Here is a 16,060-nt window from a genome sequence, read left to right on the forward strand (position 1 = left end):
CTCACTTAAAATACTTTAATACTCTCCATCTAATAATCAGTTTATTTGCTGTTAATAAATTGGCAATACTGTGGTGCGGTCCTCATCCTGGGGAAGGGGAAGAGCTTTTCCAGGGAGAGCTGATCTGTGTGGGGCGACTGGGGGTGAAGTCCCTCAGAGGAAGGACTGAGTCATTCAAGGGATACAACTCCATGACATTTGAATTTAAAGAAGACAACCTTTTTCCTTTCCCAGACCTATTGGCAGAACTCCAGGGAGCATGGGGCTGTTGGACCAAGGTATTGGGACCCAGCCCTCCCTGGGGAAGATACCCAGCTCTGCTGGGGGCAGCCCCCTTGAGTCCAGTACGGGAAGAAAAACGACTTAAGACTATCTGAGGATTTAAGGGGGAAAACACGGGGTAGGTCAGAGGGACGACACATCTTTTCATGAGTGGCCTGTGGGTTAAAAGGTGGCAAAACAAAAAAGGAAGATCAGACAGCAGGGGAGAAGGATCAAATAAACAGGAAACTGATGGGGCAGGCCAAACCTCATCCCCGGGGCCTGGGAAGGAAGCCTGAGGAATCAGGCCTACTGTCCAAGGGGCTGGATTGGTCCTGGGCTAACCAAAGGTGAGACTCCCAGAGGGTGGGCCCAGAGGGGTTAAGGACTCTCTGGACCCCTTTCTGTGCTCTTCATCAGCACTGGGCCAGCTTACCAGAGACCGAGGGACGACATACCTCTAAGCAGTCTGAATTCTGGGGAGTTGGACACTGTGGGGAGCTTCCTACTACTCCTTTCTGGCCTCTCTCTCTCTGGCTCCAGAGAAGGCCCAGTATCCCAATGGTTGGGGTGCCCAGTATGCCCTCTCCCCCTCTCTCCAGCCCCACTCCCTTTACATGGAGGACTGAAATGCCAAAGTGGGAGGAGGTACCGCAGAAAAGCGCTGAGCAAACATCTGAGATGTGAAGATTTTAAGTTCCACTCGGCCACAGGTGGGGGCAGTGAATAACATCTAAGCAATGGACTGACGCTCCTGCCCAGTATTTTAAGGAAAAGGATTCTCCCTGGGGGAGAAAAACAATGAGAGGCCTGGAGGGAACACTAGATAAAAAGATGGAGACCCTCAAATTCAGTACCAGGTCTCAGGAGCAAGGGAAAGAGAAGAAATAATGAGTCCGCCTACGGCCCTTGCTCAGGAAACATCTGAGTTCATGTATCAGTGACCCAGGCCAGGAGCCGGCAGCACAGGCCTAGCCTCAGAAATGGCAACCAAACAGAGGGCCTGGTGATACTGGTCAGGAAAAGCTTCAGTTGTGAGGGATTGGGACGGAGAGGCAGGAAAGAAGGAAAGAGCTCTCGGTAAGCCCTGCCTCCCCCAGGGAGAAAAATAGCACTGTCTCTTCTGGGAAAAGGTAATTTCTCCTTCAAACCAGAAGTCCCTGAAATGTCCCATCCCAGGAGCAATGGGAGCAGGGGATGGAAGGGGGAGTAGCAATAGGGGCAGGAGTGAAGAAAGGGGCCCACACGGTCCATGGATCCAAATGGAGAAGTGCACACACACCACACTGTAATCCCTGAATCACCACTGTCTGCAAGATGTCCTCAGAGGCCTGGCCCTGGCAGGTCACTCCTCTGTGAAGTTTCTGTCTATGTCCATATAGGGCTCTTCAATATAGCTGACCAGAGCACAGGGTGACGTCCGGTCAGGACTTAGCAGGATGGACACAGTCTCTTTCCAGTAGGTAAAACTAATACAGGAGCTCTGTGAAGAAGAAAAAGGTGAAAGGTTGTTGAAAGGGCCCAAGGTAGCACAACCACATATTCCATTTCATTTTCCCCCACCCAAGGCTAGAAAAGGATCTCATAGCTCTCGCCTCCCCCCAGCCAGTTTTATCCTCCAGGTAGGACTGAGGCCTTGCTGAGGAAGGGGAGATAGACAAATCTATGTCGAGGCCATTTGGTATATAGAAATTGGATATCTTAGTCCACACTGCCCTCGGGAAGAGATGAATAGCTTCCTGGCTCTAGGACTTTGGGAGAATTTCCCCTAGCAGCTTTGATTTCCATGACAAGAAGGGGCCTACGGTATAGACCTGGCTCGGGTTTCCCCTCTTATTTTATGCTATTTATTTCCAGGCAGTATAGAATTCAAAGTTGTGCTACCAGAAGTGCCCCTTTTCAAAGGACTAGGCAGGAACAGTGGATGCTCAAGGCTGGACCCTTTCTCATCTCCTCCCTCTGTCATCCTCCCAAGCAGCAGAGGCCCAAAGGACAAGTTCCATTCACAGCCTCCACCCCCCCCCCCCCCATCCCCAGATGTGATAATATCTGCCCACCCCACTGGGCTCCCATACACTCCTACATTCTCTAAGCAGGTGCTGTCCTTGTCCTTATGGAGGTAGTGCTGCTGCCAGAAGCGCAGGAGACTGTGAAAGTTGTTGAGGATGAAGCCAGGGTATTTCTCATCATATTCCATCTTCTGGAGGGCATTCAGGTACCCAGGCAGTTTGTCTTTCCTCCGAGCAAGCATCAGGATCACCAGACTGGTATTTAGGCAGCTGACGTTCTCCTGAAACGCCCCAGCCCCACCCCATCCCAAAGCAATGAGTTCAGAGGCAGGACAGTGGGTCTGGAGCCCAGACAGGATGAAGGGACCAAGGATCAGGTTAAGGAAGAAATGAACTTAATTTTATGAGGCTAGACACAATAAGAATGGGCAGGAAAGAAGCTTGAAAGCCTTTAGGTCTGACCTGAGATGTGGAGATGAAAGGGGATGCCCATGCCAGAGGCCTAATTAGGAGCTTCCCATTTCTTCCCACAAAATTGGGCTTAGGTGTCGTAGGCTGGAGCTCTTCAACCTCATAAAGAGAAGTTTCAGCAACACAACCATTTGAAACACAATTAAGAGCAAGGGTAGAACTTGTAAAAGAAAATTTCAATTAAAGATGGAAGAAAAAAGTTCCTAACAGTCACAGCTGTCTAAAGTGGGTTCTTAACCATTGAAGATCATCAAGTAATGTCTGAATGCTATAAAGGGATCTCTGCTTAACTAAGGGATGGACTAGATGACCCTTAGGCCTGCAACCCTGTAATCCTAAAGCACAACAGACAATCACAAAACAATGCTTCCTGCCTTAAGTGGCCAGCAGTAATCACAGCCAATCTAGTTCCTAACAGAAAGACCCTGGATTAGAAATAAAAGGACCTGGATTCCAGTATTTGGCATTCCAGTTCTGCCACTTGACAGCTACTAGCTCAAGGAATACCCAATATTCAGTAATGACATCTCTAAATTGGAGAGGCTAATCTCAGACCATCTACTACTATTTTTACTAATATAGGAGGAAGATTGGATCTGTAAATGCTTCCTAAATCTCAACGTTTCTGTTAAGTAAATGAGAGCTATTGTTGCCGAGATCTCTGAATTCACTATGAGATCCAAAAGGTAGCTCCCAGAACCAGTCCCAGATGTTCAGGGAGGGCTGTCTCTCTAATTGCATTGATTTTCCCTAATAATCCCCTGAAGTTAGGAAGCTTGCCACACCTTATCTGTCACTCACACTGTAGCTTCAGCCCAATTTCTTTTGTTTGTTTGTTGCTCATCAGAGATGAAGACTATTTAGGCACCCACATTCTTCATAAACTGAAAAGACCACTAAGACTTCCACTTTCCCAACTTCTCCTAAACGCTCCTATTTTCCAAGCTTTTGTTTCATCTCACCCCACAGTCCTTGCCTCTCTTCTGAACCCATTATAAACCATCTCTTTATATAACCCAGTACTTGGGTAAGAAGTTCACCACCGTAATAATAGACTGATGTACTTGGGATAAACTATCCTCTTCCGAGGATCAGGATGAAAAAAACAGCTAACCAAATGAACCAAGCAAATGACAGTGCTGTCCCACATTGTTGGTATATCCTATCTGGTACTATACCTGTCACAGTATAACTTGTTGAGAGCTTCGATGGTATTTTTTCCTTATAAAAATTATGGGTCCTTCTTTTTTGATCTACCCTAGCAGTATATACCTACGCAAGCAAATTTACAAGGTTTCTCCTCCTAGACCAATGACTGAGGATGATCTTGTTATATCAGAGAAATAAGATCTCTAGTAGAGAGAATATGCAATTGTTGGAAAAAAGAACAGGATTCCTTCCCCAAGAAGCCCACAAGGCACACAGAACAAAGGAAACATGGCCAAAAATATAGAAATCTGAGTTACAGAGGCTGTGTTCATGACCTAATACTCAGGTTAGCTATATACTCAAGTGTCACATTTTAGTCTCTTACCTGTGTTAAAGTCTGTACGTGAATAATGTTAATGAGACGGAAAAGGAAAGTAGTTCTGTTGGACATCTGGTACATGTAGGATAGGAGGCGGCACTCTGACAAAACGTGTACAACTGTGGGATAAATAAAAACACAGTTTGGTTTACAATTGAAATTAATAACAAACTGAAGAGAGCAGATCTTCCAGCAGGCACTGGCTCAGGCCTAACAAAACAACTTATTAAGTTGCCATCTTTGTTCCCTGAGAGTCCAATTTGTCTCCTTACAGCAATGATCACAAGACACATTGCCCACAGTAGGTATTCAAAACTTGGTTGGTACCTATGAATTACAACTTATTTTGTTCTAACCTCTAAGACATTCCTCCTGTTTGGAGTATCCTCCTGTTGGAGAAGGGGAGGCCCTTCTATCAATCCACATCTCTTTTTCTGTAAAATAGTGTCTGAAGTTCACCTCTCTCTAGGGAGCTTATGCTACCTGATTCTAGGCCACTACTACTCTAAATGGAAAGGTCTTGTCTTTCAAGTGTTCCCAGGAGTGGGCAACAATATTGCAAACAGGAACTGAGGGGAATAGTTAGGGTATTGTTTATTCTACTTCAGACTGGTGACAATGTTAATACACAGTGCAAGTCAAGAGTCCTCTGGGGCTCCTAGGTGAACTGCTACAGAGTAGGTATTAACTCATTTATATGACTCTGGGCAAGTTCACTCCAACATTAATAACTTATGTACCTAATACACAAGGTTGACTTTTCTGGATTTGAGTTTCTTCTGTGAAGAGATTGGGGTGATTTCATTATCTTAAGAGGACTAGAACTAGGGGTGTGGAATGCTGCATTATATTGTCACACATGGTTGTTGTACTGGATAGTTTTGGGTTTGCTGCAATGCCTTTTTTCCTTTACTTTCTTGCATGAGAGTGCTCACTGAAAAGGGAAAGGAAATGAAGGTGATATAAAAAATATATATTTATAAAAATATTTTAACAACAAAGATAAAACAAAAGAAGGTGAACTAAAATGTTTCTGACACTCAGTCTAAGCAGCAAATCTCTAAAGAAGAAGCTAGATAGCCACTGGCAGTTTCCATAGGAATTTGGGCCCATTTTTTTATTTCTTGGAAAACAAGAAAAGTTGTGAGGCATTTTTCCATGAGGATTGTGTGGAAAATGGGAAATTTTAATACATTAAGAAGAGGAAATTCAAGGAGTCCACACCAAAAATACCTATAGGAAATTACAAAAGATGACAATATAAAAGAATGAAACACAGAATTTTTGAGCTGGAATGGACCATGTGCTACCTTGTGCTATCCAGAGTCACGTGAATATTATGCTTGGTTTTGTTAGTCACACCCACAGATCATAATCACTACCAGAAGCATTATCTTCTGAAAAGGAGCACAACTCTATGTAACTGTAAATTCCTTAAAAGTAAGAATTACATTTTATATCTTATATTCTGCAAAACTGTTTAGAGTGCCCTATACTGTGCCTGGTCAATAAATTCTGAGTAGTGCAGGAGGAAAGTTTGCTAGCTGAGTATAAAGAGATCATTAAATCTAGCTATCCTAAGTTTTTAATTACTTCTCTATTTTGTAGGTAGTAGTGACAATACAAATAAGATCAGATGTTAGCTACTGTATCAAATGGGAAAAAAACCAGAAAATTCAAAGCTCAGGATTCTGCCCACTTTTGTAAAGTCTAAACAAATGTCAAGTAGACCTGGTAAATTTATGACAGATGCTGTTCCAGAAAAATATGAGTCTGAATACATCCCCTGAAATATAAAACTGAAGGAATGCGACATTTTCACTTACTTATTGACAAAAATTACCTTAATTAAAACAGAAACTTCTGACCCAGCTACCTCTCCCAATGCTCAGTCTTGACACAGTAGTCTCATTTACTGTGCTATTATTTTTTACTGTCCCTGTGCTAAGCAGCTATAGTTAGTAGATGATCTTGGACAAGTCCCTTCCTTTTCTGGGCCTTAGTTTTCTCATTGATCAAATAAGAAAGTTGGATTAGTTGGCCCATAAGTATCTTCCCAGTTCTAATATTTTCTAGTTCTATTACAGGACATTAGTTGATACTGGGCTACTCAAATTAAAACATCAACAGTAGTTTGCATCACACAGGAGGAATGAGGGAAGAAAATACCACAATTATAATCGTATTAGAAGAACTAACATTATATTCTCTATCACAGGCCAACCACTAAAAAGCTTAGAAAAGTAGGACTAAGATAGGCAATTTTTAAAAATTTGACTATCCCCTTGTGTAAAGTGTCAGTAATGAAAACAGCTTTGAATTGTGTAAAAGGCAAAAAGAGAATTTTAAAAACTAGAAGGAAAATTCAACCATTCCCCACTGATTGCCATTAATAAAAAGAAAGGCTAAAAACAGTTTTAACTTTCACTGATTTCTAATGAATGCATTTTGCTCCCCCAAGACCCATCTTTTCTCTTTACCTTTCATATCTGATTGGTTTTCAAATCGATCAAGAGATAGTGTAATGCAGCGCACCAGCATATTGGAGTCCACCAATGAACTATTGATCTGGCTCAGGAAAACCTGGAACTAAAGCAGAGATCTCACTGAAACACACAGTGTGGGCAGGGGAAAGCATTTTGTGTGATTGCACCTGAGAGCCCTAACAAAGATAAAGCCATGGATTCCTGTTATACTTACTGCCTGTTCAGCTACTGAGATCTTAGCATATAGTTTCTTTTCATTACCTGGAGTTATCTCTGAGTAATCAATAGGAAATTTCCTGTGGAAATCCATATCTGGTCAATTCCAACTTAGGGGCAAACTGATAAGGAGACAGATCCACTGGATTCAAAGGCTGACTTTAGAAATCCTAACTTCCAAACAACCTGCATGCTAAAGTTTCTGATCTCTTTTTACAAGTCTGGTAACTGTACCCCAAAGATTATTAACAGAAGGGGGTTTTGGAGCTGTACCACCTTTCTAAAGGCATGTGACTCTTAAAAGCCACTATATTAAATGGATTTTGTTTGTAATATAACCTTTTATACTTAATAAAAAATTCCTGAGAAATAACATCTGACACTTTATCTGTCCCAAAGTGTTTCAATTAGGCTGGTCCAGATGCAGTTTCCAACATGTTATCTCTGCTAACACTTTTTCTTCCATGTGGGACACTACTCCTTCCTTTCCTTGAATTCTACCCGTTCTTCAAAGTCTAGTTCAGATATGACCTCCATCATAAGGTTTTCCCTAATGATCCCAGTCCCTATCCATCTTTCCCATTTCTTTCAATACCTAATAACATTTATCATCTGAACCTCACAAACTAATGCAATTTTACCCTTTTGTATGTTTCATTTCACATGTTTTGCCTCCCCAACAAGATCATAAGCTCTTCAGGGGCAAGATCCCTGTCTTCTATGTCTTTTGTCTCCCTTCACAGCTCCTATTTAGGGCTGAGCATATAGTACATATTCAATAAATATTTGTTAACTTACTAATTTCTCAGCATTCTCTAGTTTGGGACCTGAAGGTCATCTGCCCTGAAGACCACAAACAAAGCTGAACATATGCCAAGAATTCTCAGACTTCGAAAAAGACATGTTTATACTAATACAATTTTCTGAAGACAGATATGGCAACCACAAGAATTTCTTATATTTTACCTTCTCATCTGTGTTGATATATTTATTGAATCTCTTAAAAGCATCAATGTTGAATTTCATCAGTTCGCCCAGGAGATCAAAGTAACTCTGAAGTACATCCCTGGATTTACACTCACTGTCCACGATGCAATATAGAATATGCTATTTTGGAAACAAACCAAACCAAACAGGATTATTGAGCAGCCCAGAAAGCTGTTCCCCTGGAGCAGACAGACTGATTAAGCACTTGGAAGTCCCTATTGTTACAAATTGTGAACTACAAAGGTGTGACCTGTTCATGAAATAAAGATTTCAACCAAATACTTCATAGAATCCTAAAGGTGAAGGAGGCCTCGGAGGTCATCTAGTTCAAGCTACAGCCTAGTGGATAAATTTCTAAAATCATTGACGAGTAGTCATTTGGCTTCTGTATACTTCTGGTGACAAGGAGTTTTCTACCTCACAAAATAGCCTGTACCATTGCTGAACAGTTTTCATTATTAGAAAACTCTTCGTTACATGAAGCATAAACCTAAATAGTCAAACTCAGCTCTATAGAAACCTTCCCTCTGATTGGATCCAAATCTTCAGTAGAAGTCACTTATTTCAAATGATCAAACACCTCAGGCTTGACTTGTTTCTAAGGTGGGACAATATGAGCCACTGAGGTGGCAAGGCTGTCCGTTTGGTTACTGCAGGTTAGCAGGTTAGCAGGTAGGGATTACTGCTAAATTGCTCTAAAGTAACAAAGCTGGTCTATTGTAAATGGAGAAGCAGAATTGTCTTAGAAATAAGGTTTTTACATTTCTTTAGACCTGAGATTGTTCAAGTTTTACTCTTAAAAAATAGCTCTCCAAATATAGATCTCTTTTGTTCGTATATATTTTTTCTTAGTATATTTAAATTTATTTTCCCCATCTATAACTAGAAAAGGAAATGGGGCCCATCATTTGGTGAAGGAGGAATAACAGCTAACCAGAATGTGGCACTGGTATTCAGGAAAGAATAAAAGCAGCAGCTGAATATGCCTTTAGGCATTGTATTCACACAAAGACATGGACAAGAATCACACAAAATGAGAAAGTAAGGATGGACTATAATCTGCACCAGAGAAGAGAATAATACCCACATTCAGGGGAATCACTGGTCCACTGAAGTATAAACCTGAATTAAAGGTAACACTTTTTACAATGTGACAAACTGAGAGGCAGCAGACCCAAGTTCTAGTCTAGGCAAATCATTTCTCTTTGAGCCTCAATTTCCTTTTCTGAAAAAAGAAGTTGAATTAAATGACTTCTAAGATTTCATGACCATTTGGGAAGTGTTATATAATCTCTTTAGTTGCTATAGGGGAATCAGCTTTTTATAAGAAATTCAATCAGATCAATAAAAATTTTCAAAACACATACAACACACACACACACACACACACACACACACACACACCCTTCCTCCTCTCTCAATAATCAAACAACAGGGAAAAAAAAACCCATTGTGCTTTGAGAAAAAAATTTTTTTAAATCCATCATCATTTGGGTACTTACCTCTAAAAGGCCCCTCTTTAGTAGGAACATCTGATCAGCATAGGAAGTGGCCCCTCGGAGGAAACTTTCAACAGCCCTTGCTTGCCAAAACCTGTGATCCAAACACAATCTGCTATTCTCTCTCAATAAAGTTGCCAGCTGTAGATGGCAATCCCATAATTCTAAATTCCAGATACCATAGTAATACCTTTTTTTTCTGTTGTTCTACAGGTATGTCCTTAATTATTTCCAACTTAAAAGATTGGATGTCTTAAAAGGAGAGCCCAGGGCAGTAGGAAAAACATAACTCTGGAGTAAGAAAACCTGAAGTTCGAAGCCAAACTCTGCTTCTTACTAAAAGACTGTTCTTAAGTAAGTTATTTCCCTTCTCTGAACCTCAGTATCCTTATCTGATAAATGGGAATAATAATACGTGTACTACTTTCCTAATAAAGTTTTAAAGGCTCAAACTAAATAATACATTAATTCTAATAATAATATCGAATAAGTAGTAGTAATGGTAGTTTCAGCCTTGATTGGCTGCTATTGGGCTCCTCATAGACAAGGACTTTCTTGGCTCTTTCCTTGTTGTTTCTAATATACATAATTTCTTTTTTTTTTTTTTAAATAGCTTTTTATTTAGAAGTTAGAAGCATGGGTAATTTTTCAGCATTGACAATTGCCAAACCTTTTGTTCCAATTTTTCCCCTCCTTCCTCCCACCCCCTCCCCCAGATGGCAGATTGACCAATACATGTTAAATATGTTAAAGTATAAATTAAATACAAAATAAGTATTCATGTCCAAACAGTTATTTTGCTGTACAAAAAGAATCAGACTCTGAAATAATGTATAATTAGCCTGTGAAGGAAATCAAAAAAGCAGGCAGACAAAAATAAGAGGGATTGGGAATTCTATGTAATGGTTCTTAGTCATCTCCCAGAGTTCTTTCGCTGGATTATACATAATTTCTAATATGCTCTACTAATACAGCAAGAACTTAATACATGTCTGTGACTCAATATACAAGGGTGAAGAGGGAAAAAGAAGGTCTCTATGTGAGGACAACCAAACCCCTAAAGTAACAATGGGAAGACTTTCTAACATCTCTGTTGACAAACAGACATGGTAAGGCTGTGAGGTACCAGTCATTCCAATAGGGCCACAAATATCAGACCTACCTGAAAGAGGACTCGGTTGGCTCTTTTTTCATGACCTGTAGCAACCGAGTTAATAAGCCTCTTTTTCCATCACAGACTAAACTCCTAAAATCAAAAGACAAAAGTAAAAGTTCACACAGAGCTGAGAGACTGGAGAGGGAAGAGACCAAAAAAACCAATTCAGCCAACAACGGAAATCAGCACTGTCTAAGAGATTTACAGGGTTTTGAGTCTTAACCCCAGAATCCAAGACAGGTTTCCTGTGTTGGCAATGATTGGTACAGAGAGTGAGGGGAGTCCTTCCAGACTGGCTGAAAGCCACACAGCACAGCAGGCAGCTTCCCTTCCCTTCCAGGGACTGCATCTCCCCAGAAGACTCTAGAGAACTCTGAATTTAACAGCCAAGCATTTCCTTCACACATTTTGGACAAGTTTTTCCTTTCAACTTCTCTTCCCATCAACTCTTGGGCAGTTTTTTCTTCCCCAAATTACTGGGCAGTATTCAGATGCTGGACATGTGCCTAAGGTTGCTTTAGACTTGGTTATATGAAGTCTGGGTCTGGAAGGAGGCCAAAGTGGACACACACAAAAAGTTAACTTCTCCTTCCTGTTATACTTCCAAAATGTTTGTGCCTATGCCATCATATCAAGTGAAGTATATGACCTTTCTTTCCTCACAAAGCAGTAACAGGGTAAATCAAGGTGAGACTGCAGGGACTTCTGCTGAGATTCTCCACTATAAGTGGCTTACCTGTCTGTGTTGACAACTGCATCTACTTCAGGAATATTGGCCTTGAGGGAGATTGCACTGAGTTCATTTAGTTCTTGGCTATTTAACAGCAGATACTTATTCCTGAAACAGATAGGATTTGGGGCAGGTAAGGGAAAAGAATTATGGTTTCCACATTGGCCAAATGCTTTCATTTGGACTCTGTAGTTTGTACAGCTGCCATATTCTCAGGTGGCCAGTATACTGACCATCCAAAGCATTTATGGACTGTACTAAATTTTGTACCAAACCATACTGTCCTTTCATGATTTCACAAGTGACATGTGTTTTCTCCCTCAAGCACCAATCATAGGCTTAGAACCTAGCATGTACTTTGTGGAGCATAGAAATGATTCAACCCAAGAGAAACATTCCTGTGACTTCAGCTAGGCTGTTGTGAGTGTTTGGGACAGAAGAGATCTGTGTGCGTGTGAATGTTCTTTTGAGTTGTAGAATGGTACCAAAATACTATAGTCAAGTCAAGTCAGCCTAGAGAGAAATCTTTGTGGGCAGGAAGATTTCTCCCTAGGCTGACATGACTACAGTAGATCACTTCTGGTATCCAGAAAATAGGTGGGGTCATTTTCCAATAAATAGTCAAAGGATATATAAAGGTAGTTTTCAAAAGAAGAAATTCAAACTAACAAAAATTACATAAAAGAATGATCAAAATCATTAATAAAAAGAGCAATGGAAATTAAAACTATGAGGTCTTTATACCCATCAGATTAGCAAAGATTTAAAAATGATAGATATGGAACCAGGATTCTATGTGGGAACATAGTCATACTGAAATACTGTTGGTAAAGTTCTGAACTGGCTCAATTCTTCTGGAAAATAATTTGAAACTATACTAGCTAAGTCATTAGGCATAAACCTAAAGAAGTTCAAGGAGAATGGGAAAGGTACTATATACACAAAAATATTTATATTAGTATTTTTTGTAGTGACAAAGACCTGGAAAGAAAATGGTTTAGGAAGTGGCTAAAAAACAAAAACAAAACTATGGCATACTATTACTATAAGAACGACAAATATGAGGAATTGTAAGAAACTTAGGAAGATTTGTATGAACTGATGCAGAGCAAAGTAAGCAGAACCAGAAGAACAATTTACATGATGAACACAATAATGTAAAAGAAAGCAATAATGAAAGAGTTCAGACCTACGACCAGTGTGATGACCAACTCTGACTTTGGAGGATTTAGGGCAAAGCATTCTTCAGGTGTGCAATGATGCGTACATTTTCAGACATGGTCAATGTGTTGGTTTGTTTTACTTAACTGTATTTATTTGTTACTAGAAAGTTGTTTCGTTACTGGAGAATAGATGAAGAGAAAAGGGGGAAGGTTATTAGGAACTGAGTGATGGAAGGAACAGCAACAGAAAATGTTTTTTAAATAATGGATATTTTCTTTCCTTATTGATTTAACTTCCACCTCCTCCCACACAAAATTCTGTTCTTTTTTTTTTTTTTTTTGGTCTTTCTTTTCTTAGTTACCATAAAATTCACAACAAGTTGTATATTATGGTCTTACAAGATAAATCATTTGAGAGTGACAACAAGATTGACAATGCAGGAATTAAAAGGCCTTCCCCAGCTCCCTGAAGTGAAGCTATGACTCAGATGGCATATCTAAAAGTGTTTTCCATATTCACTATGTAAATCAGTCAGTCAGTCAGTAAACATTTATTAAGCCCTTATTATGTGTTGATCATCATGTTAAGTTCTAGGGATACCAAGAAAAACAAAAGAAACTTCTTGCTCTCAAGGAGCCCACAATCTAATTTTGACATTTAAAGTATCTAATGGCTACTACAGTATTCTGTTTTATGTGTCTCCTTAATGAGACTGCAATCTCTTTGAGGGAAGAATCTATGTTTTTTTTGGTGTATGTCTTCCAACAGACCCAAGTACTAAATGCAAGGAAGATTCTTAATAAACTCTATTGAACTGAATTAAATAAAACATAGAGGAACTCTGCCATGACTCAGTCTATTACTTTCAAGTATTCAACTCAATTCAGGCTTCAACAATACTCCTTAGACACGCAACATGATGTAGTTTGGCGAGAGAGAGCACCAGCCTCTGCCTGGATGAAGGTCCAAGTACTGTCTCTGACACAGCCTGCCTTAATGACCCTGCTCAGCTTTTCAGTGAAACTTTCCAGGCAGTTTGGCCTAGAAACTGTAGAAGAACTGCTCATCTGCATTCACAGAGGAGTTTCCGTCAGCAGGAATTCTCTATATCAACAAAATCACAATATCTAAAAAATATACTTAGAAAGAGGAATGGATGTTTGGTAGAATCATATCAATAGTGTGTACTCTGACAACTTGGCTATCCTAAATTAGGATTAATGACTTGGAGGGGAAAAGTGTCTTTAAAAAACAACCAATATAAAACTCCTTTCCAAAAAGATAATACTTACTCATGGTGATCACTAAAACTCTGGAGAAGTCTCAAAAACTGTATCTTTAAGGTGATGTCCTAAGGGAAAGAAAGCAAAATGTCTTCAAAATATATTACAGACATATCCAACATATAAAGGACTGCTTGCCATCTAGGGGAGGGGGTGGAGGGAGGGAGGGGAAAAAAATTGGAACAGAAACGAGTGCAAAGGATAATGTTGTAAAAAAAAAAAAAATTACCCTGGCATGGATTCTGTCAATATAAAGTAATTATTAAATTTAAAAAAAAAAAAAAGATCAATCAAAATATATTACAGAGTCTGTTAAAACAAGAATCTAAGAAAATATCCATGAAAACAAATAAGACAGACAGGTATGTGATCTCAGGCAAATCAATTCCATTCTCTAGGCTTGTTACATCATTTGTAAAATGAAGGAAGACATTAATTAATAACAGAAGTGCAAGTGAGAATTTTTCTAAGGTTTTGCCTCATATCTAGATTGGCAAAAATAACAAAAGACGAAAATAAAGAATCCTGAAGGAGTTGTGAGAAGACAGACAGACAAATACACTATTGTAGAGTTGTGAATTGCTCCAATAATTCTGGAAAACAATTTCAAATGACACCGGAAAAGTCATATGTTCTATGTACCTCTTTAATCCAGCAATACTAGCAATACTAATGAGGTCAGAGACTGAAAGAAAAGGTCCCATAAATACAAACAATATTTATAGCAGTGCTTTTTGTGGCAGTAAAAGCCTGCAAACAAAGTGAATGCCCGTCTCTTAGAGAAGGGGTGAACAAAAGAATATATGAATGCAGTGGAAAATACTACACCATACAAAATGCCAAGTCGGAAGGCCTTGTGTAAACTGAAGCAGAATAAATGAAGCAAAAGAACAGGCACAATAATGTAAAAGAAAAAAATGAGAGTGAGCAGAACTGTAATTAACACAGTCATCAACCTTGATTCTAGAGGACTGATGATAAGGCATGTCTCCTATCACTTGTCAGGGATGTGTTTAAATTACAGAAACATAAGAAGGAAGACACTGTTAAACACAGCTAATAAGGTGGCTTGTTTTGCTCAATTCTTCTTCTCTATTTCAAGAGAAGAGGGAATTGGGAAGAAAGGAGACATTGGAAAATGATGCTTATAATTATTGATAAAACAAATAAATAAAAGGGAGTTTGTGTATTATGTTCCTGTACTCAAGGTCATGAATCCTGTCTTATTAAACTGTCACCTCTACTTATGAATCACACTCCTGAAAGAGAACAATTAATAGAAGAACTTACCGGACTACAGTCACAATTCTGGTTATGTCCATGTAAAACAAGGGTGGATGTTGAATGTTTCCTCCATATCAATTTATCAAACAGATTATTAAGCCCAGGGATCAGTTTGAATTCTGCTATCATTTTATGAACCTAGATGGGGAAATAAAGGGACATTAACAGCAAAATACTGCAACTCAGCCACTGAAATATGACATGGAAACTAAAGTTTTCAGACATAAAAGCCACAAGTCTAGAGGATACTGTCACAAAATAGGGGCCTAAATGACAAAGCTGTGGGCTACCAAACAAGGTATTAAAAGTCCTCATAGGGCACTGTTCTCAAAAATCTTCTCACCACATACTCTGAAGAACCCAAACCTGTCATGAATGAACCACTCAAAGATTAAAGAGATGTTCCTTGGGTGACTGCCATGTTGACAGCAGACCAAACAAATTCATGCCAGCTATGCAAATTCACATGAGCAGTTTATCACCATAATACAAAGCCCTTGGTTAACCAGGAAACTAGATTATAGAGAAAACAAGGTCTTCTTGACTTCCTTCACAGAGCTGTCGCCTACTGTACTATAGGTGTTTCAAGACAGGAGCAAAGTCAAAAAGGACTCCTACAGGAGGTTCATCTAAGCAGTTTTCCTTAATTCCTCCTTCTGGATCTAACATCAGTGTGTATCTCTCAGTAGAGGTTTTGAGATCTGGGAATCCTAAAATATAAGGTCTGAAAGGGGTCACAACATTTATGAGTATAAGATACCTGTCTTTATCCAGTTAAGACAAATGATTGTAGAGCAGGTATACTCTAATTTTATAGTCAGTACTTTTGTACAAGACTGTGAAAACCATAGAATTCCCTGCCTTCAGCATTTGGGATTACTCCTTCACATTGATTGGGTGAGTTTGTGTATTGTCTCTTTTTTCCTGTCTGCCCATCTAGGACTGGCAAAAGGGAAAAATGCCCCATCTATGTGGTAGGGAAGACA

At 39.6% G+C, this 16,060-nt stretch overlaps 1 protein-coding gene across 1 annotated transcript in view; it reads right to left on the reverse strand.

Annotated features, from left to right (window-relative positions):
* Position 1: 1 nt before the first annotated feature.
* TRPC4AP (transient receptor potential cation channel subfamily C member 4 associated protein) overlaps positions 2-16,060 on the reverse strand; it is an 86,966-nt gene continuing 70,907 nt past the window's right edge. The window contains exons 10-19 of the mRNA XM_051979182.1: positions 15,081-15,212; positions 13,800-13,858; positions 11,350-11,451; positions 10,620-10,703; positions 9,461-9,551; positions 7,938-8,078; positions 6,750-6,858; positions 4,276-4,388; positions 2,345-2,551; positions 2-1,744 (exon numbers count right to left, since the gene is read on the reverse strand). Of these exons, the coding sequence (XP_051835142.1) occupies positions 1,607-1,744; positions 2,345-2,551; positions 4,276-4,388; positions 6,750-6,858; positions 7,938-8,078; positions 9,461-9,551; positions 10,620-10,703; positions 11,350-11,451; positions 13,800-13,858; positions 15,081-15,212 (1,176 nt within the window). The 3' untranslated portion in view covers positions 2-1,606. The remainder of the gene's footprint in view (positions 1,745-2,344; positions 2,552-4,275; positions 4,389-6,749; positions 6,859-7,937; positions 8,079-9,460; positions 9,552-10,619; positions 10,704-11,349; positions 11,452-13,799; positions 13,859-15,080; positions 15,213-16,060) is intronic.

Source organism: Antechinus flavipes, chromosome 2 (genome assembly GCF_016432865.1).
Source record: "Antechinus flavipes isolate AdamAnt ecotype Samford, QLD, Australia chromosome 2, AdamAnt_v2, whole genome shotgun sequence".
NCBI classification, from domain to species: Eukaryota; Metazoa; Chordata; class Mammalia; order Dasyuromorphia; family Dasyuridae; genus Antechinus; species Antechinus flavipes.